This window comes from Ranitomeya imitator, chromosome 3, assembly GCF_032444005.1.
Source record: "Ranitomeya imitator isolate aRanImi1 chromosome 3, aRanImi1.pri, whole genome shotgun sequence".
In the NCBI taxonomy this organism is placed as follows: Eukaryota; Metazoa; Chordata; class Amphibia; order Anura; family Dendrobatidae; genus Ranitomeya; species Ranitomeya imitator.
This window is the reverse complement of record NC_091284.1, coordinates 398,535,538-398,558,394: the sequence shown is the minus strand read 5'-3', so window position 1 is coordinate 398,558,394 and position 22,857 is coordinate 398,535,538. Positions and strand designations below refer to the sequence as shown.

Sequence of the window (22,857 nt, the reverse complement as noted above, 5' to 3'; positions counted from 1 at the left end):
TGTTGTATATTGCAGAAGTAAGCGGCTTTCTACTAGCCTAAATTGTGGTTATGATTTGGTCCGATAACCCCTGAGCTCTCAGGATGTCCCGCTCAGGATCCAAGCTGATAGATGAAGCCTTCCTGGGTTCTGATGAAAGACTGAGCCCTAGTGGATTATATCTTCCCTCTGAGGAAGCAAAACCGGATCTTCTAATGCCATCGCTTTTAGCAGTGGAAACCAACTTCTTTTTGGCCAATACGGGGCGAATAGAAGTACCTTCGCCTGATCCTCCAGAGAACCCCTGGAATAAGCGCCATCGGGGTAAAGGCATAAGAAAGACCTGCTCCACTTATGGATCAACGCATCGGTGGCTTCTGGATTGTCTGATGGATTGAAGGAGTAAAATCCGGTAATCTTTGTATTCTTCCTGGTCACCAATAATTCTATTTGAAGTGTACCCCAGATATGACAAGTACTGGAACACCTCCTCGTTCAGTTCCAATTCCGTCTGTCAGACCTTTTGTCTGCTCAAGTAATCTGCCCCAACATTCTGTGACCCCTTGAGATGAACCGCTGCCGACAGAACCATTTTCTCTGCCCAGTAAAAAAAAATCTTGGACGCCAGATCCTGGAATGCCCGATGTCTGGGCCCCCTCTGATATAGCAGGAAAGAAACAGTCACGTTGTCTGATAAGATCTTTACATGTTGACCCTTTAGCACTGCCTGATTTCATCTTAGGGCTTCCCACACAGCGAAGGGCTCCCTGTAAGTGGAAGACTTGGACCGGATCTCTGATGGCCATCTGCCATGAAGAATCCTTCCCTCCAAGTGTTCCCCATCCCCACTTGCTGGCATCCATGGTGATCGCCACACATGGTGAGGCGGTCCAAGGAATGGCCACCTGTAGATTTTCTGGCCGAGTCCACCAAAGTAGTGATCTTCTCACCACCGGGGATGAGGATATTTTTCTGTCAAGTGATGACTGGTGCCGATCCCAGACAGACAAGACTTCCCTCTGCAAAGCTCCTGAGTGGAACTGGGCCCACCGGGCACAGGAGATGCAAGCGGTCAAGAGACCTAAAATTTTCATTGCCGACCTGACGGAAACACGACTTCTCAGGAACTCCGTTTTGTACTGTCCAGTTTTTCCTCCGGTAGGAAGGATGTTCTGAATCTGGAGTCCAGTAGCACACCCTTTTTTCTGGTACCAGGTCCAATTTCTGGCTTTTGATAATCCATCTGAGGTACTCTATTGTGGACATGGTCTTTTACCTGTGAAGTCGGAGTACTTCAAGCGAATTTGCCACCAAGAGGAAATTATCTAAGTACGGCACTATGATAATCCCCTGGTTTCTTAGGTAGGCTATCATCTCTGACACCAACTTGGTAAATGCTCGGGGAGCCGATGCTAGGCCAAAAGGAAGGCACTGAAACTGAAAGGTTCGATTCAGGCTCTTCACTGCAAATCTCAAGTATCTTTGGGACGCTGGGTGAATAGGGACCTGGTAATATGCGCTTTTTAGCACGCCAAAGGGGACCCTGTCTATAAGGGGAACCCTAGTTTTTAACGACTCCATTCTGAACCTTTTGTATCTGACCCAGAAGATTAGGGGCCTCAGGTTTATTATGGTGCGGGACTCCCCTCATTGATTTATGATGGTAAACAGTAGTGACCTTCACCCTCTTCTGCCTGGGGAACCGGAACTATGACCACCATGTTGACCAGCTCCTTTAAGTCTGCTAACATCGGAGACTGTCGATAAGGTCCAGGGAGTGATAAACCTTTCTTGTAGTAAATTCTACCGTGTAACCCTCTGCTATGGTTCTGAGAACCCTCTGATCCTGGGTAATCTCGGACCAATTTGCCGCAAAGCGTTTGAGTCGGCCACCGGATGAGAATAGCAACATTACCTTCTTGATCTTGAACTCGACCCAGACCCAAATAGGCACCCTTTACTCTTACCGCCTTTGTTGCAGTTTCCTCTGCTGCACTTCCCTTGCCCCAGTAATCGGACTGTCTCCAAGTAGGACCTGGTTTACTAAAGGACTAGTTTCTTCTAAACCTATCTTCAGGGAACCCTTTTTTGCCAGGTGCCTTCTCTAAGATGTCATCTAATGCCGGCCCAAACACCCTTAACCCTCAGAAGGGAATAGAGCATAGCTTATTTTTGGAGGCGTTGTCCCCCGGACCAGGTTTTCATCCAGATAGCTTTGTCCAGTGCGGCCCAAAGGGCTATTCCTAGTTGAAAATCTTACAGATTTGGCAGATGTATCTGCCAAAAAGGCTGTAGCAGATTTCATTAGAGAGAGGAAGGCTATGATTTCCTCTCTCGGAAGTTTTGTTGGTCAAATGCTCCTCCAGTTGTCCCATCCATAAAAACAGACTTGGCAACTGAAGTAGTGGCTATGTTGGTTTTGATCAAAGCCGCGGATGTCTCCCAAGCCCTTTTCAGGAGATTATCCGCCTTCCTGTCCATGGGGTCATTTAAAATAGAGCGAAACCCGGCACTCAACTTAGCAGTGAAGTATGTGGTAGATTTATTGATCCAATATACAACAAAGACGTTTTGGTCCCAGTCCAGGACCTTCATCAGTAACGTATAAGGGAATGTGCTATGATGAAAAAAACGGCTATGTATGCCTGTAATAAGAGCGAATGTTAAATGAAAAAAATTAATTTTTTCCATTTAAACATTTGCTCTTATTACCGGCATACACAGCAGTTTTTATTCATCATTACACATTCCCTTATAAGGTACTGATGAAGGTCCCGGACTGGGACCGAAATGTCCTTTTTGTATATTGGGATCAATAAATCTACCACATACTTCACTGCTAAGTTGAGTGCCGGGTTTTGCTCTAATTTATCACTACGGTTTGGGAACCTACCCGTGCACCGCCAAGTTGTTGTGCACACGTTTCTCTAGCACAGTGCTCCCCAACTCCGGTCCTCAAGAGCCACCAACAGATCATGTTTTCAGGATTTCCTTAGTATTGCCCAGGTGATGTAATTCTTGCCTTTCCAGGTAATGCAATTATCACCTGGGCAATACTAAGCAAATCCTGAAAACATGACCTGTTGGTGGCTCTTGAGGACCAGAGTTGGGGAACTCTGCTCAGGTCTTTTAGCACATGGCACTGGACCGGGAGGTTGCAGACGGGTAAGGCTAGATATGGAGGCCTGAACCTCTTTCCGAATCAAGGACCTCATCTCAGATAGTAGGGTTGGCTGTTCTGCCCTCAACTCTGGTGGTGCAGGTGTCACAGAGCGTTCTGCCATATGTCTCTGGTAATTTTATATGGCATACAGAGCATAGTCTGGTTTTTGCAGCAGCTTTGCCAGATCGTTTGAGCGCAGGCAGGGGCATAGCTGTGGTTCCCTTATCCTGTACATTGTAAAGAAAGGGAGTCCTGGTCAGCTTTGCCCGGTTCCTCCATCATGCTCCTGAAAGTCCTGTGCCGCTCAGGATCCAGGTAATGGCTTTATTACCCATCTCGCTCTGTTACTTCCACGTTCCACCCTGGAACGCACGCCAACCCTGTGTTTCAGCACTTCCTGACGTCACCGGAAGCGCGTCGGCCTTCTCCACTGTGCAACTTCCGAAAGCAGCGGCACCTTGCCGGCTGGCGTCAGAGCAGAGAGCCCCCCATCAGGAAGAAGCGGCTCTACCCAGGAGCTCGTTCGCTCAACTGGTCTCTGCGGCTGAGGGACTCTCCACCGAAGAGTGTCAGCCTCGGGCCTTCTTGGTAGGGAGAAGGATTGGCTGTGCCGCACGAACCCCCTGAGCCCATCCTGATAAGCTGAGTTTCTCCTTTTGTGTGTCCCTCCATGCAAGGACAGGGGAAAAAAAAAAAAACACTGAGGGAGGTGGGTGGGGAGGGGCCTTTTAACCTCTCGTGGTTTCCTGTCCCTGTAAGGAGGAGGCGAACGACCTCAATGGTATTGTCAGGAGTTACGTCCTGGAAAGTTAATTTCAGTTTTCCAATACAAAAAGAAGTGAAACTCATTTTATATAAAATGCAGTAAGTCAGGGCTCCTTTGGAATCAAGTTTTGAGTGCATTTACTGAAAATACATTTCAGTGGGCCAACATTTCAGATTTTAAAATCATTTTTTCAAGCTGGTATTATAAAGTATTCTAATTTACTGAGAATGACTTTTGGGTTTTCATTGGCTGTAAATCATAATTATCAACATTAACAGAAATAAACACTTGAAATAGATCACTCTGTAACTATATAATATACGAGTTTCACTTTTTTTTTTTATTGAAGAACCTAAATAAATTAACTTTTTGATATTCTAGTTTTGTGAGATGCACCTGTATATACTGAATTATATAGTCCTAATCACCGGCTGTGATAAACACCAGCCTGTGGAACTGAAATGGTATAGCGGTGGTGGGTAAACAGCTGCTAGAGGTTAATACTCAGATGTAGACTAATCAACATAACCTGACCAGCTCCATGATGGATGTATTCATCTTGGAGGGTGAAAAAAGGTTGTCGCATACTGGAATATGATGGATGTATTCATCTTGGAGGGTGAAAAAAGGTTGTCGCATACTGGAATGTACAGGGCACAAAAAAAAATTATCTATATATCTATATCAGAATGTCCTGTAGTGGACATCTCCTTTGAGAGATCAATCTACCAAACCTGCAGTTTCAGACTGCACGTTATCAGTGTTTTGGTGCCAGTGTGATATATAAAATTGTGTGAATCTGACCACAAGAACAGAAGTGTAGGCTTACCTGGTTTGGATGGGTGTTTAGTGTAGTCAAACACAAGAACATCACTGGTTGGTGTTTTGGTTGCAATTATGCACGGGTTCTGGGGCATATAGCGGGCTCTGTTTACTTCTCCTTCATGGTTTATTTTGATCTCAATCTCTATTTTCCCACTTACTGAACCAAAGCCTCCAAACTCTATTAAAACAAAAAAAAAAACAAAAAAAAAAAACACATGCTCCATAAGACATTTTCAACGTGAATCAACAAAAAGGGCATGACCTATCCGAGAGTGGGCAGAAAAGGCCATAAAGTTGACAAATAGTAAACTCAGACTAGACACAATGTTGAGAACATGCATAAAAATGCAGTGCAATCGGCAGGCACCATCTTGAAGAGCAGAGGAAGCTGGGCAGATTACAAAACGGTGTCAATTAAAAATTCAGTAAAATCAGTGTTTTAATAATTTAAACCTCTGCTTTCTCTGGGTTTTCGGTACAGCGAATAGCACCAGTATCTGCTTTCTCTGTATGCACAATAACAAAAAAAATAAAATAATGATGTCAGTCACTGATTGGTCCAGTGGGTGGTCCTACAAGCAGAGGTTTAAAGGTAAAAACCCAAGTAATACTGAATTTTTTTCCTCACAAATCTGTATATCAATCTACTCACCTTCCCCTGCTCTATAATATGGTGCCTGCAGATACTCTTTATAGGGAACCTGTCGCTTTCAACGCAGAAATACTGTTCAAACCAAGTACAGGTGCCGTGTGTACCTTTGGCGTGGCCAAACAATTGAGGGCGCCTCTATCTCCACCCATCCTCTGATTGACAGCTCTGGCTTTATATAGCCATAGTAGGGCATAGATGTGATCAGCCCCACAGACTATAATGGATTCTTGATCCATCCATGAAAAACATGGCTAGAGAACATTCCCGATACATGGACGTCTGAATGAGGCACAAGACTGGGATCCAAGTTTGCAGTGTCATAGGTTAGCTTCAACCGACTTTGAAACATGGTCCATGGAATACACAGCCTGAAGACAATCTCCTGAACCAATTTAAAGGGGATTCCAAGATACTATCGCAATATGTAGTATCTATAATAATACCTCCAATTAGAAATGTATCCCAGTTTTTCTGATTCGCCATGTCCCTTTGATCATGTACATGCATTGCAGGCTCTTATGTATCCATGGTTACTGCCACTAGCTAACTTACTATATCAGTGGTCATAACCATGGATACCAAAGTTCCTGCAACGCCTGCACATGAGAGACCGATAATCAAAAAACTATACAACATTTGTAATTGGAGGTAGTTGCTAATATTATTAATACTACACATTGGGATAGGATCTTGGAGATGGCAGTACCGCTTTATCCGTCTCAAGACAGAAACCGACCACAGATGGGTACTATATATTTTTTTTTAAATGGAAGAACTCCAACAGCACAATTTAGCTTTCCTGCCTTACAACCCTTTGGCAATTAAATGCTTCTCTTCACAGGTGAGAGTTCTAATCTGTTAATAGGATTACAGCAAACCTTCTGGAAATCAAAGGGTACAGGTGTCAAGAAGCAGCAGTGCCGCATTAGGTCTTCCTGTCTAGATGAATATTTAAAGGGATTGAACTTGTGTGTGATAATGGAGATTGACAGGAGTGGTCCGTCATCGACAACAGACTACATAGAATGATGGAGATCCGCTGCATGTATGTCTGTTGCTTGAAAAATTTGAAAGTGCAGATCCTATACAAATAGTTCTGACAACAGACATGACAAAACTTACCTCCACTTTTGCAAAAAAAAGGATTATGATACAGACTCTTTAGCATAATCATTTTTCGAACTTACTACGAAGTCTGTGCTGCAGGCTGCACTAAACTAAGCAGCATCCCGCTTATCGAATTCAGTGTAAGAGCGAACCTTGTAAAATCCTATGATTTGCGTAACCGGCCAGAAGACTTTAGCCTAGCAGCAGGAAAAGGACGCCGTTTAGTGAAGCCTGCAACACAGACTTCAGGCGGCCCATACTGCGGGTTATCGACAAATACAAAAATGAATTGCTAACAGTGTAGGTAAATCAGTATATAGTGCAGAGCCCTGCATTATAATCCTTTTCTTGTGAAACTGAAGGTACAGTGGCATTTAAAACAATGTATAGATCAGCTGGGATCCATAGTCAGAGGCAGGACTAGTCAAGCGCTGCCTTAGGGCAGTCCCACACGTCCAGATGATTCCGGTACCGGAATTATCCGTGTCCCCGTGCGTTTCTGTGGCACATCAGTGTGGCACACTTGCGCCGCCCGTGTGCCCACTGGGTACCACACGCACCGTGCAGGAGACCGCGCTAAAGTTTAGCGCTGTCACCTGCATCGTGCTGAAGCTGCCATTCATATCTTCTGTGCAGCAGCGTTTGCTGTAGAGAAGATATGAATATCCTTTTTTTTTTTTTTTTTTTTTGTTTCTCGTGTTTAACATAAAGATCCCTGTCCCCACCCCTCTCCCACCCACTGTTCTTGAAATACTCACCCGGCTCCCTCGCTGGCGCAGCTTCCTGTCCTGACCGCACCCTCTACTGTATGAGCGGTCACGTGGGGCCGCTCATTTACAGTAATGAATATGCGGCTCCGCCCCTATGGGAGGTGGAGCCGCATATTCATGACTAATCGGCGGCCCCACATGACCGCTCATACAGTAGCAGGTGCGGCCAGGACAGGAATCAGCGCCAGCGAGGGAGCCGGGTGAGTTTTTTAAGAACAGCGGGCGGGCGCACAGGGGGTGGGGGACAGGGATCTTTATGTTAAACACGAGAAACAAAAAAAACAAACAAAAAAAAAAAAAAGGGATATTCATATCTTCTCTAGAGCAAACGCAGCTGCACAGAAGATATGAATCGCGGCTTCAGCACCATGTGGGGGGGACAGCGCTTACTGTAGCGCTGTCTCCTGCACGGCACACGGACTACGTCCGTGTGCGGTACGTGTTTTACACGGACCCATTGACTTTAATGGGTCTGTGTAACCCGTGCGCTCCCACGAACACTGACATGTCTCCGTGTTTGGCACACGGAGTCACGGTCCGCAAAAAATAAACGACATCTGCACAGATGCATTGATTTGAATGTGTCAACGTGTGTCCGTGGCTCCGGTACGTGAGGAAACTGTCACCTCATGTACCGGAGACACGGACGTGTGAAACCGGCCTTAGAATGACTTCTCCCAGTTGTTCTCAAAGCAACTGGCAACAGCAAAGAATCTGTCAATCACCTGCAACAAAGTTGGGAAAAGTCATCTGGGGGCAGAACCAGTCTAAGCTGATCTCTCCCTAACATCATTGGCTGGATCTTTATATTGCATCCGCCAGGCTCTTGCTGCCCCATCCAAGAGGAGCATGATGTAAAGGCAGACATCCTAATTCCAGCTATGTCAATTACTGCAGCTTTGATAAAAGCCCTGTTTTGTCTGCAGCAGATCTCTGAATACTGAGCTCTGTAAAACCCCACCCACACCACTGATTGGCAGCTTTCTGTCTATGCACAGTGTACACAGGAAGCTGCCAATCAGTGGTGGGGGCGGGGTTATACACAGCTCAAGAAGGAACTACCAAGGCAGCAGATTTAATTGTCCTCTAGTGATAATCTTCTGCTGATAAATCAGGGATTTCATGAAAAACACAGCAAGCAGTCGAGAAGGTGACATCACCGGAATCCAGTCTGCCCCCACATCATGCTGCTCTCAGATTAGCTGGAAAAACCTGGCAAGAGATTTCTTTTAACCCTTTCACCCCAGGCACTTTAAGGGGTTTTATCCAGACTTCTTCCAAGAGCAATAACATTTTTATTTGTCTGTCCCCAAAGCCAAATGAAGACTTGTTTTTTGCAGGGAGAATTGGACTTTTGAATGGCTCCATTGCTTTTACCATATAATCACTGGAAAACGGGGAAAAATTCCAAGTGCTGGGTTTTTTTTTTTTATACCATATTCACTATACAGTAAAACAGACCTAGCAACATGATTCTCCAGGTCAGTACGAGTATGCAGATACCAAACACGTATAGTTTTTTTTTTTTTTAAAGTGGGGAACAGAAAAAAATAAATAAACAAATTGCTTGTCGCCAATCTCCTTTGAACACTGACCACGAGTGTGTCCACAGGAGTATCGCAGTGACAGGTACAGGGTCTTCAGCAGACACCCCCCCAGCTGTCATGCCAAGCTATCACCGCCCTACAATCACATGACGGGGTGCTGACGGACGTGCTCCGGCTGGCACATGTTAAATCCCGCAGTCAATCAGAAATGCAGCCAGCTGTTAAAGGTACGATTACTAATTGAATTAGTCATGTTAGGGGTAGAGATGCAGGCTCTGAAATATGTCATATGTTGCGAAGGGTTCAAAGTATATTTTCTCTGAAACGCTTCAGCATGTCACAGAATATACCGTACCTGGCTGCAGTTGTGCAGCAAGGCTCCGATTCGTGCTGTTAGTGGCAGCAGAATCAGATGGCGGGTCCCTTTAACAAGGTAAGAAGTCACTGTACCTCCTTTTTCACTGTCGTAATGAGAGGCATCAAACTGGGCATCATCATTGGGAAGCTGCACGCTGGCAATGACGAGGTGGTTCTGCTCATCAGAGGTGTGCGTCCCGAGCACCAGGCGGTGAATGCTGAAGTCCTTCCCTTCTGGCCTGCCAATACAAGAATACAGAGGTGACATGGGGCAGCGGCACAGCCCGGGGAGGAGGGGAGAGCCCGGACTCACCTGGTGACATCGGGCAGGGGCACAGCCCGGGGAGGAGGGGAGAGCCCGCACTCACCTGGTGACATCGGGCAGGGGCACAGCCCGGGGGAGGAGGGGAGAGCCCGGACTCACCTGGTGACATCGGGCAGGGGCACAGCCCGGGGGAGGAAGGGAGAGCCCGCACTCACCTGGTGACATCGGGCAGGGGCACAGCCCGGGGGAGGAGGGGAGAGCCCGGACTCACCTGGTGACATCGGGCAGGGGCACAGCCCGGGGGAGGAGGTGAGAGCCCGCACTCACCTGGTGACATCGGGCAGGGGCACAGCCCGGGGAGGAGGGGAGAGCCCGCACTCACCTGGTGACATCGGGCAGGGGCACAGCCCGGGGGAGGAGGGGAGAGCCCGGACTCACCTGGTGACATCGGGCAGGGGCACAGCCCGGGGGAGGAAGGGAGAGCCCGCACTCACCTGGTGACATCGGGCAGGGGCACAGCCCGGGGGAGGAGGGGAGAGCCCGGACTCACCTGGTGACATCGGGCAGGGGCACAGCCCGGGGGAGGAAGGGAGAGCCCGCACTCACCTGGTGACATCGGGCAGGGGCACAGCCCGGGGGAGGAGGGGAGAGCTCTAACTCACCTGGTGACATCGGGCAGGGGCACAGCCCGGGGGAGGAAGGGAGAGCTCGCACTCACCTGGTGACATCGGGCAGGGGCACAGCCCGGGGGAGGAGGGGATAGCCCGCACTCACCTGGTGACATCGGACAGGGGCACAGCCCGGGGGAGGAGGGGAGAGCCCGGACTCACCTGGTGACATCGGGCAGGGGCACAGCCCGGGGGAGGAGGGGAGAGCCCGCACTCACCTGGTGACATCGGGCAGGGGCACAGCCCGGGGGAGGAGGGGAGAGCCCGCACTCACCTGGTGACATCGGGCAGGGGCACAGCCCGGGGGAGGAGGGGAGAGCCCGCACTCACCTGGTGACATCGGGCAGGGGCACAGCCCGGGGGAGGAGGGGAGAGCCCGCACTCACCTGGTGACATCGGGCAGGGGCACAGCCCGGGGGAGGAGGGGAGAGCCCGCACTCACCTGGTGACATCGGGCAGGGGCACAGCCCGGTGGAGGAGGGGAGAGCCCGCACTCACCTGGTGACATCGGGCAGGGGCACAGCCCGGGGGAGGAGGGGAGAGCCCGCACTCACCTGGTAACATCGGGCAGGGGCACAGCCCGGGGGAGGAAGGGAGAGCCCGCACTCACCTGGTGACATCGGGCAGGGGCACAGCCCGGGGGAGGAGGGGAGAGCCCGCACTCACCTGGTGACATCGGGCAGGGGCACAGCCCGGGGGAGGAGGGGAGAGCCCGCACTCACCTGGTGACATCGGGCAGGGGCACAGCCCGGGGGAGGAGGGGAGAGCCCGCACTCACCTGGTGACATCGGGCAGGGGCACAGCCCGGGGGAGGAGGGGAGAGCCCGCACTCACCTGGTGACATCGGGCAGGGGCACAGCCCGGGGGAGGAGGGGAGAGCCCGCACTCACCTGGTGACATCGGGCAGGGGCACAGCCCGGGGGAGGAGGGGAGAGCCCGCACTCACCTGGTGACATCGGGCAGGGGCACAGCCCGGGGGAGGAAGGGAGAGCCCGCACTCACCTGGTGACATCGGGCAGGGGCACAGCCCGGGGGAGGAAGGGAGAGCCCGCACTCACCTGGTGACATCGGGCAGGGGCACAGCCCGGGGGAGGAGGGGAGAGCCCGCACTCACCTGGTGACATCGGGCAGGGGCACAGCCCGGGGGAGGAGGGGAGAGCCCGCACTCACCTGGTGACATCGGGCAGGGGCACAGCCCGGGGGAGGAGGGGAGAGCCCGCACTCACCTGGTGACATCGGGCAGGGGCACAGCCCGGGGGAGGAGGGGAGAGCCCGCACTCACCTGGTGACATCGGGCAGGGGCACAGCCCGGGGGAGGAGGGGAGAGCCCGCACTCACCTGGTGACATCGGGCAGGGGCACAGCCCGGGGGAGGAAGGGAGAGCCCGCACTCACCTGGTGACATCGGGCAGGGGCACAGCCCGGGGGAGGAGGGGAGAGCCCGCACTCACCTGGTGACATCGGGCAGGGGCACAGCCCGGGGGAGGAGGGGAGAGCCCGCACTCACCTGGTGACATCGGGCAGGGGCACAGCCCGGGGGAGGAGGGGAGAGCCCGCACTCACCTGGTGACATCGGGCAGGGGCACAGCCCGGGGGAGGAGGGGAGAGCCCGCACTCACCTGGTGACATCGGGCAGGGGCACAGCCCGGGGGAGGAGGGGAGAGCCCGCACTCACCTGGTGACATCGGGCAGGGGCACAGCCCGGGGGAGGAGGGGAGAGCCCGCACTCACCTGGTGACATCGGGCAGGGGCACAGCCCGGGGGAGGAGGGGAGAGCCCGCACTCACCTGGTGACATCGGGCAGGGGCACAGCCCGGGGGAGGAGGGGAGAGCCCGCACTCACCTGGTGACATCGGGCAGGGGCACAGCCCGGGGGAGGAGGGGAGAGCCCGGACTCACCTGGTGACATCGGGCAGCCACTGTGCTGTCAGGCTGGGCCACTCCAGGGCGTGAGTCATCACCAGGTCGTACAGGAAAGGGGTGTTCTTCTTCCAGATCTTGTACTCTTCGTTTATGACCCGCTCCTCCACAGCATCATCAAACGCAGCTGTGCCCGGACACAAGGAAGAGGCTGCAGCACCAGTGAGGAACTACACGGCACCGTACACACTACAGTACCGGCTGCACTTCACGGCACACGAGCAGGCAACTTTCTCCACACTTACCCTCTTTATCCGCCATGGTGCTTGTACGGCCTGCAGCGTAGCGTCTGGACCTCACAACTGGTGCCGCCGTTTACTGTCCCGGTTCTAGGACCAACTCCTCCCTTGTGTCTCCGGTCTCCGGCCTGCTCCTCCCGCTATTGTTTCCCGCCTCCCCCGTGTCTCGGAGCCGCGCACATTCGCGCCAACCTGGTCCAATAGGAATTGTACAGGAGCTCTGTATGCAGCCAATCAGAGATGTTCGCGTCACGAAGGCGGAGCAGAAGCAAATTACGCGCGTTCAACTTCCAAATTGGGAGCACCGCCCAGTAGGCGTGGTTTAGTATCGCCATGACAACACATGAATATGGAGGGTAGAAATGAGGCAGCGAGGGATGTTAGGGTCCCAGAGAAGAAGGTCTGGCTGGCGGCTGCCAGGAGTTAGCAGTTGCGGATCTCTCCGGCACATAGTACTGCATGGTGAGGACATGGTGAGGGCCCCCATGCCCTCCACCTGCACTCCTACAGTGGTCCTCACCAGGTGTATGGATTTCGGAAAGATAAATGGCCACCAATACAACTGTATCTGCAAAGTAGAGTCTATGGCTAAACATCTTTTTACTGACCTGAGATATAAGAGATTAGCCTCCCCATACAGGTAATCCAGCAGCTGTCTGCTGTCCACTATAGCTGACAACTTGCTGCATCAGCCACTATTGCACCGTCCATGTCTCTAAGGCTATGTTCACACTAGCGTTATGCTAGTGTGCGCGTCGGGCGACGCACGCGTCATGCGCCCCTATATTTAACATGGGGGACGCATGCGTTTTTGTTTGTTGCGTTGTGCGACGCATGCGTCTTTTTTGCCGCAAGCGTCGGACCAAGAAAACGCAACAAGTTGCATTTTTCTTGCGTCCGATTTTCGGCAAAAAACGACGCATGCGTCGCAAAACGCAGCGTTTTTGCGTGCGTTTTGCCACGTTTTTGCGTGCGTTGTGCGTTGTGTCACCGACACAGCGGCGCACAACGCTAGTGTGAACGTAGCCTTAAGCCGCTTAGACGCTACGAGGTTGAGGTTGGTTTCGTATTCGTTCAGTTTCTTATTCGGCAATTTTTTCTTTTCTGTTTTTTATAGGTTTAACAACAAAAAAATAAGCATCACATTAACAAAAGACAATGCAGTGAGGTGCTTTGATGTGAATACACTAAAAAACGGCTACAAAATCAATAAAACTGGCACAAAAATGGGCATCAAAGTGGGAACCAAAGAGCGCTGAAGAAAGGGTTAAATGCCTTTGGGCCACTGATCTCACAATGCAGACATATAGAACAGGTTGCCCTACATCCAAACGAGCTATCTCCAGCCTGGCCCAAATGGGTTCTGGGCACCAGAACTGGCATCAAAGTGGGCAGTCAATTTTGGCAATTTGAATAGGTAACTGATGTTTTTAAGGGGTTAAATGCCTTTGGGCCACTGATCTGATACATAAAATACACAGATAGTGATTCCCTGCATCAAACCCAGGTCCTTCCAACCTGGCCCAAATGGGTTCTGCGCACCAGAACTGGCATCAAAGTGGGCACACAGCCAATTTTCACACATTTGAAAAAGTAATTGATGTTTTTAAGGGGTTAAATGCCTTTGGACCACTGATACCACAGTGCATACATATAGAACAGGGAGCCCCATATCAAAAACAGGTCCATCCAGCCTGGCCCAAATGGGTTCTGGGCATCAGAACTGGCATCAAAGTGGGCAAACAGCCAATTTTCACACATTTGAAAAAGTAATTGATGTTTTTAAGGGGTTAAATGCCTTTGGACCACTGATACCACAGTGCATACATATAGAACAGGGAGCCCCATATCAAAAACAGGTCCATCCAGCCTGGCCCAAATGGGTTCTGGGCATCAGAACTGACATCAAAGTGGGCAAACAGCCAATTTTCACACATTTGAATAAGTAACTGATGTTTTTAAGGGGTTAAATGCCTTTGGGCCATTGATCTGACATTTAAAACACACAGATATTGATGCCCTGCAACAAACCCAGGTCCCTCCAGCCTGGCCCAAATGGGTTCTGGGCATCAGAACTGGCATCAAAGAGGGCAAACGGCCCATTTTCACACATTTGAATAAGTAACTGATGTTTTTAAGGGGTAAATGCCTTTGGGCCACAGATCTGACACTTAAAATACACAGATATTGATGCCCTGCATCAAACTCACGTCTCTCCAGCCTGGCCCAAATGGGTTCTGGGCATCAGAACGGGCATCAAAGTTTGCCCATTTTGATGCCAGTTCTGGTGCCCAGAACCCATTTGGGCCAGGCTGGAGGGACCAGGGATTGATGCAGGGCATCACTGTGTATTTTAAGTGTCAGATCAGTGGCCCAAAGGCATTTAACCCCTTAAAAACATCATATATTTATTCAAATCTGAGAAAATGGGCTGTTTGCCCACTTTGATGCCAGTTCTGGTGCCCAGAACCCATTTGGGCCAGGCTGGGGGGACCTGGGTTTGATGCAGGGCATCACTATCTGTGTATTTTATGTATCAGATCAGTGGCCCAAAGTCATTTAACTCCTTAAAAACATCAGTTACTTATTCAAATGGTCAAAATTGACTGTCTGCCCACTTTGATGCCAGTTCTGATGCCCAGAACCCATTTGGGCCAGGCTGGAAATAACTGGTTTGGATGTGGGGCGCCCTATTCAATATGTCTGCAGTGTGAGATCAGTGGCCCAAAGGCATTTAACCCTTTCTTCAGCGCTCTTTGGTGCCCACTTTGATGCCCATTTACGTGCCAGTTTTATTGTTTTTGTAGCCGTTTTGAAGCGTATTCACATCAGGGCACCTCACTGCATTGTCTGTTATTATTGTGATGCCTATTTTTTGTTGTTAAACCTATAAAAAACAGAAAAGAAAAAATTGCCGAATAAGAAACTGACGAATAAGAAACCAACTTCAGCTCTGAATAAGTAACTTAAAGGGGTTGTCCACTACTTTCAATTATCCCCCCAATGTATCCCCCCGGGCCCCTAATGAATTGGGCAATTACCTTGCGTTGCCGTTTTCGCCTGTGAGCGGCGCTATTCTGCCTGCTGAGTCCGGGTCACGTGACCCCCAGACTGCAGCCGCTGCTCATTTCCGCCGACGTCACGTCAATTTCCAGACTCTAGAAATTGACGTGACGTCAGCAGCAGGCGTGACCAGTCCCCACAGTCAGCAGTCACTCAGCAAGAGTGACTGGGCTGTGGGCGGTGCTGGGGGCTGCCTGCAGGGCTGTGCTGGGGGCGGGCGGGGCTCTGTGTGCTCACTGCTGCTGGGATCATGATGTGCCGGCGGGGCTGTGCTGCGGTCGCCGGGGATCTGCCCGCCGGCGCCGGTGTTTTTGTGGACCGGCGCCGGTGTCTGCCCGCCGGCGTGTACGGGTGCCTGCCCGCCGGCGTGTGCGGGGCTCTGCCCGCCGGCGTGTGCGGGGCTCTGCCCGCCGGCGTGTGCGGGTGCCTGCCCGCCGACGTGTGCGGCGGTCTGCCCGCCGGCGTGTGCGGGGGTCTGCCCGCCGGCGTGTGCGGGTGCCTGCTCGCCGGCCTGTGCGGGGTCTGCCCGCCGGCATGTGCGGGTGCCCGCCGGCATGTGTGTGTGTGTGTGCCGGCGATGTGTGTGTGTGCGTGTGCGTGCCGGCGCTGTGTGTGTGTGCGTGCCGGCGCTGTGTGTGCATGTGTGTGCGTGCCGGCGCTGTGTGTGTGCGTGTGCGTGCCGGCGGTGTGTGTGTGTGCCGGCGCTGTGTGTGTGTGCCGGCGATGTGTGTGTGCGTGCGTGCCGACGCTGTGTGTGTGCGTGCCGGCGCTGTGTGTGTGTGTGTGCCGGCGATGTGTGTGCGTGTGCGTGCCGGCGCTGTGTGTGTGTGTGTGTGCCGGCGATGTGTGTGCGTGTGCGTGCCGGCGCTGTGTGTATGTGTGTGCGTGCCGGCGATGTGTGTGTACCGGCGCTGTGTGTGTGTGTGCAGGCATCGTCCGATGGGACTACAAGTCCCATCGGGCTCTGCCTGCTACACTGACAGTAAGTGACACATTAGCCAATGATGGGACAGTAGTAGTCCCAGCATCCGGCTAATGTGTTGAATGTAAAAAAAAAAAACATACACAGTACATACATACATACATACATACAACACACCATGCGACATGCGACGACATGCACCATGTGACGACATGCATGCACCATGCGGTGACATGCACCATGCAACGACATGCGCCATGCGACATTCGACGACATGCACCATGCGGCGACATGACAACATGCGACATGCTACATGCGACGACATGCACCATTCGACGACATGCACCATGCGGCGACATGCTGCATGCACCATGCGACAACATGCGACATGCACCATGCGACGACATGCACCATGCGACGACATGCTGCATGCACCATGTGACATGCACCATGCGACGACATGCTGCATGCGACGACATGCACCATGCGACATGCACCATGCGGCGACATGCTGCATGCACCATGCGACGACATGCACCATGCGACGACATGCACCATGCGACGACATGCTACATGCACCATGCGACGACATGCACCATGCGACAACATGCACCATGCGACGACATGCTGCATGCACCATGCGACGACATGCACCATGCGACGACATGCACCATGCGACGACATGCTACATGCACCATGCGACGACATGCACCATGCGACGACATGCACCATGCGGCGACATGCTGCATGCACCATGCGACAACATGCACCATGCGACGACATGCAACATGCACCATGCGACGACATGCACCATGCGACGACATGCACCATGCGACGACATGCACCATGCTACATGCACCATGCGGCGACATGCACCATGCACCATACGATGACATGCACCATGCGACGACATGCACCATGCAACGACATGCGACATACAGTACATACATACATACTACAGACATACAGTACATATAACATAGAGTACATACTCACCATCACTTGTCACTTTGTTCCCCGAAGCCATTGTCACCTGTAAAAAATATTAAAATAATAAACAAACAATATACTCCCTGTCTGCAGAAATCCAATTAAAACGAGTGTCCCACGACGATCTCCCGTGGAGAGCAGGAGCATCAGTTGATGCGACCACTCTCCAGGGGCTCCAGCAGGAACACAATGATGGAAGGTATCCTTCCATCATGTATTCCTCACAAAGTATTCCTACGCCCCTGTGAGAAAATAGTCCCTAGTCTCACTATTGGCATTGCTGGGTGAGACATTTTCCCACGCAGCAATTGCCATAAAGTGAGACCAGTGAACTAGAGTAACCTCAGTGATGCACTGCAGGAGCCATTGTCTCCTGTCAGTGTGTCACTGAGGGTCCTATAGAGCAGTGACATCACCCGATGTCACTGTTCTATAGGGGAGATCGTCGTGGGACACTCGTTATTAATTGGACTACGGCGGAAAGGTAGTATACGGTTTATTATTTTACTCATTTTTGCAGGCGCTGAAATATGGTAAGTATGGTTAAATGAAGAATATTAAAATACTTTTTTCCAAATGTGTGTGTGTTTTATTAACCCTTTCTTACTATTGGATTAGTAATGGATAGGCGTCTTATTGACGCCTCTCCGTTATTAACCCGGCTTAATGTCACCTTACAATAGCAAGGTGACATTAACCCCTTATTACCCCATATCCCACCGCTACTCGGGAGTGGGAAGAGAGGGGCTAAGTGCCGGAATTGGCGCATCTTACAGATGCGCCATTTCTGGGGCGGCTGCGGACTGGTATTTGTAGCGGGGGGGGGCAATATCCATGGCCCCTCTCTAGGCTATGAATATCAGCCTGCAGCTGTCTGCGTAGCCTTTCTGGCTATAAAATATAGGGGGACCCCACATCATTTTTTTTTGGGGGGGGGGGTCCCCCTCTTTTAATAGCCAGTAAAGGCTACGCAGACAGCTGCGGGCTGATATTCATAGCAGGCTACAGATATTGGCCCCGGCCGTCGGCTTTCCCCCTCTGGCGCAGAAAATTACGCGGGAGCCCACGCCGTTTTTTTTCCACTTTTTTTTTTTTCTTTTTAAATTCATTGCTCATTAAGGCCTCTTTCACTCTTGCGTCAGTACGGGTCCATCGCTATGCGTCGGGCCGACGTACCGACACACGTTGTGAAATTTGTGCACGACGTTGGCAGCGGATGCAGTTTTTCAACGCATCCGCTGCCCATTCTGAAGTGCGGGGAGGAGGGGGCGGAGTTTCTGCCACAAATGTGCGGTAGAAAATGGCGGGCGAGCCGGCCAAAAAAATTTTCAATTGAACGTTTTTTTTTGTGCCGACGGTCCGCCAAAACACGATGGATCCGTAGCACGACGGAGGCAATGTCTGGCCATCCGTCACGATCCGTCGCTAATCCAAGTCTATGGGTAAAACGCATCCTGCGAGCACATATGCAGGATCCGTTTATTTGCACCGGATCGTTTTTTCCGCCAGATCCGTTTTTTTCAACCGGATCCGTTTTTTTCCGCCGGATCCATTTTATTCCACCGGATGTTTTTTTTTCCGCCAGATCTGTTTTTTCTCATAGAGTTGTGTTAGCGCCGGATTGCGCCTGGTGGCCACACGTTTAATCCGTTTTTGCAGGATCCGTCCACCGGACGGAAAACACATGCAGAGGAACGGTTTTTCGGTACGTTGAAAAAATGCACAGCGACTGATCTAGCAAAAAACGGATGAAACGTGTGGCCATCAGACGCACTCCGGCGCTAATACAACTCTATGAGAAAAAAACAGATCTGGCGGAAAAAAATGATCAGGTGGTAAAAAACGGATATGGCGGAAAAAAAAAGATCCGGCAGAAAAAAAAAGATCCAGCGAAAAACAACGGATCCTGCAAATGTGCTCGCAGGATGCGTTTTGTACCCATAGACTTGTATTAGCAACATATCCGTCGTGTTTTGGCGGACATAACGCACAAAAAAAAGTTCAATTTAACTTTTTTTGTGCAACGTGTCTGCCATTTCCGACCGCGCATGCGTGGCTGGAACTCCACCCCCTCTTCCACGCTCATCACAATGGGCAGCGGATGCGTTGTAAAACTGTATCCGCTGCCCACGTTGTGCTAAAGTTAGCATAACGTCCGTCGGTACGTCTGGCCGAAGGTTTGCGACGGCCCCGTACCGACGCAAGTGTGAAAGTAGCCTTACATCTGAATTTGCTGAGTATAATGCAGCCACCCCAGAGTATAATGTAGCCCCCATAGCAGGGCCGGCGTCAGCACCCGGCACAGCGGGCAAATGCCGGGGCCCTGGGGAGAGAGGGGGGCCCACTCATGCTGTCATAGATACAGCTGGGAGAGCAGAGCAGGAGATAACATGCTCTCTCCGCCTATAAAGTCACTGCTGGCTGCGTTCTCTTAACCCCTATGTGCCAGCTCTGACACAAGCATCTTCTCACTCAGTCAGTGCAGCCAGGCAGGCACATAGGGGTTAAGAGAAGGCAGCCAGCGTGACATTGTTTGTGGGGGGAGAGAGCACGTTCTCTGCTCTGATCTCCGCCCCTGGCTGGCTGCCGTGCTGCTGAAGTTATGAGGCAGATTCAGGAGGAGCTCCTAGTCCTACCAGTGCATGAGTGAGTGGCGCTGCTATATACTATGTGGGCTGCGCTGCTATATACTACGTGGGCTGCTATATGCTACGTGGGCTGCTATATACTACATGGGCTGCTATATACTACGTGGGCAGTGTTATATACTACATGGCTGTGTTATATGCGATCATGAATCGGGGTATGTGTTAAAGGGGGGGCCCACTGAGACTCTTTCGCCCGGGGCCCTCAAAAACCTGGAGCCGGCCCTGCCCCATAGAATATAATGCAGCCCCCCATAGTATATCAGACAGCCTCCCCCATAGAATAGAATATACCCCCGCAATACTATATAACACAGCCACATAGTATATAACACGGCCTCCCCCATAGAATATAATATACCTCCCATAGTATATATAAAAGCCCGCACATAATATAGCACAACTTGCATAGTATATAGCACAGCCCACATAATATAGCACAGCCCGCGTAGTAGTATACAGCACAGCCCGTGTAGTAGTATACAGCACAGCCCGGGTTGTAGTATATACAGCACAACACGCATAGTAGTATATACAGCACAGCCCGCGGAGTAGTATACACAGCACAGCCCACACAGTGGTATATACACAGCACAGCCCACACAGTGGTATATACACAGCACAGCCCACACAGTGGTATATACACAGCACAGCCCACACAGTGGTACATACACAGCACAGCCCACACAGTGGTATATACACAGCACAGCCCACACAGTGGTGCATACACAGCACAGCCCACACAGTGGTATATACAGCACAACCCACATCTCATCCCCCCGATAATGGCTCCACACTCTCCTCACCTTTCCTCTTGCCTGCGCTGCTCCTGTCTCGGCGTCTGCAGTCTGCCCGGGACACAGCAGGTCTGTGATGATATGACGTCATCGCACACCCGCAGTGTCAGAGGCAGAGCGGGGAATGATGGGAGAGGGAGTGTCAGCGGACGCTCTCTCCTCCATCATTGCATTGAACTATACCGGCGTCATAGACGCCGGTATAGTTGAATGCGGCGGCGGCACTGGCGGGAGTAGGGGGGAAAGAGTGCAGCGGCCCACTACTGGCACCGGCCCTTCTAGCATTTGCCAGAAGTGCCCGATGGCCAGTTCGGCCCTGGTCACCACCCACACACTTCCCTCCTCCTGAACTGCAGCGTTTCTCGGGCCCACATCCGCAGCAAAACTGCAGATATTTGTTACAATGAAAGTCTAAGGCCGGAGTCACACTACAGCGAGATACGGCCGTGTCTCGCAGGTTAAATCAAAGTTCTGGCACCGGCACTCCAGAGCGGAGCGTGCGGCTCCATGTATTGCTGTGCGGCCGCACGCTCCGCTCCAGAGTGCCGGTGCCAGAGCTTGGTTTTAACCTGCGAGACTCGGCCGTATCTCGCTGTAGTGTGATCCCGGCGTAAGCGTGCAGAAACGCTGCAGTTCGGCACAAAAGAAGTGACATGCTGCGGAGAAAAAAAAAAGCTGCGTTTCGGTGCAGCCTATTCCGCAGCATGTGCACAACAAGTCTGCGGCTCCCATAGACTTGCATTGGTTGTGCACAACACTGTGGATTTAATGCAATTCCGTACTGCAAAAAACGCTGCGGATCTGCAATCAAATCCGCAACGTGTGCACACAGCCTTAGCATTTAGTGAACCTAGCAAAAAGGCAAGCAAAAAACAAGTGTGGGATTGCACTTTTTTTGCAATTTCATCATACTTTGAATTTTTTTCACATTTTCTACTACACAATATGGTAAAACCAATGGTGTCGTTCAAAAGTAGAACTTGTCCCGCAAAAGATAAGCCCCCACATGGCCATAGTGACCGAAATCTATCTATCTATCTATCCCATATCTATCTATCTATCTATCTATCTATCTATCTATCTATCTATCTATCTATCTATCTATCTATCTATCTATCCCATATCTATCTATCTATCTATCTATCTATCTATCTATCTATCTATCCCATATCTATCTATCTATCCCATATCTATCTATCTATCTATCTATCTATCTATCTATCTATCTATCTATCTATCTATCTATCCCATATCTATCTATCTATCTATCCCCTATCTATCTATCTATCTATCTATCTATCTATCTATCTATCCCTATCTATCTATCTATCTATCTATCTATCTATCTATCTATCTATCTATCTCATATCTATCTATCCCATATCTATCTATCTATCTATCTATCTATCTATCTATCTATCTATCTATCTATCTGTGTGTAATGGAGTGTGAGTTGGACAAATGTAAAAGAGGAGTTGGACAGAAATGACATCACAAATCTTTTTGAAGAGAGAGGAGGGAGGGATTTGGGTGTGTTTTTGGAGTGGGTGTGCTAGGTTCGGGCTTAGTGGCAGTGCAAAGCATCATGGAACTTGTAGTATTAGGGCACAATAAGGAAGTTGTCGATTAACCTCATGAGAGCTGAATCCAGCACTGAAGATGTGCTGCTACAGCATGATAACAGGTAATATTGCTAAAATAAACACAGTAGATGTTTTCAGTGGCACATAATAGCAAGATTTATGAAAAAAAACCAAAAAACTTTATAGTAGTGGACAACTTCTTGAACGAATAAGAAACCAACTTCAGCCTCGTTTAGATGCTGCTGTTGTCAATAATGACTATCTACTATCTACTATCTAATTGTCTAAGGGTCACTTTCATCTGTCTGTCTGTCTGTCATGGATATTCATTGGTCGCGGCCTCTGTCTGTCATGGAAATTCAAGTCGCTGATTGGTCTCACCAGCTGCCTGTCATGGCTGCTGCGACCAATCAGTCCGGTCACAGTCCGATTAGTCCCTCCCTACTCCCCTGCAGTCAGTGCCCGGCGCCCGCTCCATACTCCCCGCTCCATACTCCCTGCAGTCAGCGCCCGCTCCATACTCCCCTCCAGTCACCGCTCACACAGGGTTAATGTCAGCGGTAACGGACCGCGTTATGCCGCGAGTAACTCACTCCGTTC

General features: G+C 50.8%; 1 protein-coding gene across 1 annotated transcript in view; it reads right to left on the bottom strand.

The window, feature by feature from the left end:
* The window catches only part of RBBP4 (RB binding protein 4, chromatin remodeling factor), a 43,122-nt gene extending 30,687 nt beyond the window's left edge, over nt 1-12,435 (bottom strand). Inside the window, exons 1-4 of the mRNA XM_069757053.1 lie at nt 12,264-12,435; nt 11,998-12,145; nt 9,260-9,405; nt 4,738-4,911 (exon numbers count right to left, since the gene is read on the bottom strand). Coding sequence (XP_069613154.1) covers nt 4,738-4,911; nt 9,260-9,405; nt 11,998-12,145; nt 12,264-12,279 — 484 coding nt within the window. The 5' untranslated portion in view covers nt 12,280-12,435. The remainder of the gene's footprint in view (nt 1-4,737; nt 4,912-9,259; nt 9,406-11,997; nt 12,146-12,263) is intronic.
* Nucleotides 12,436-22,857: the final 10,422 nt, after the last annotated feature.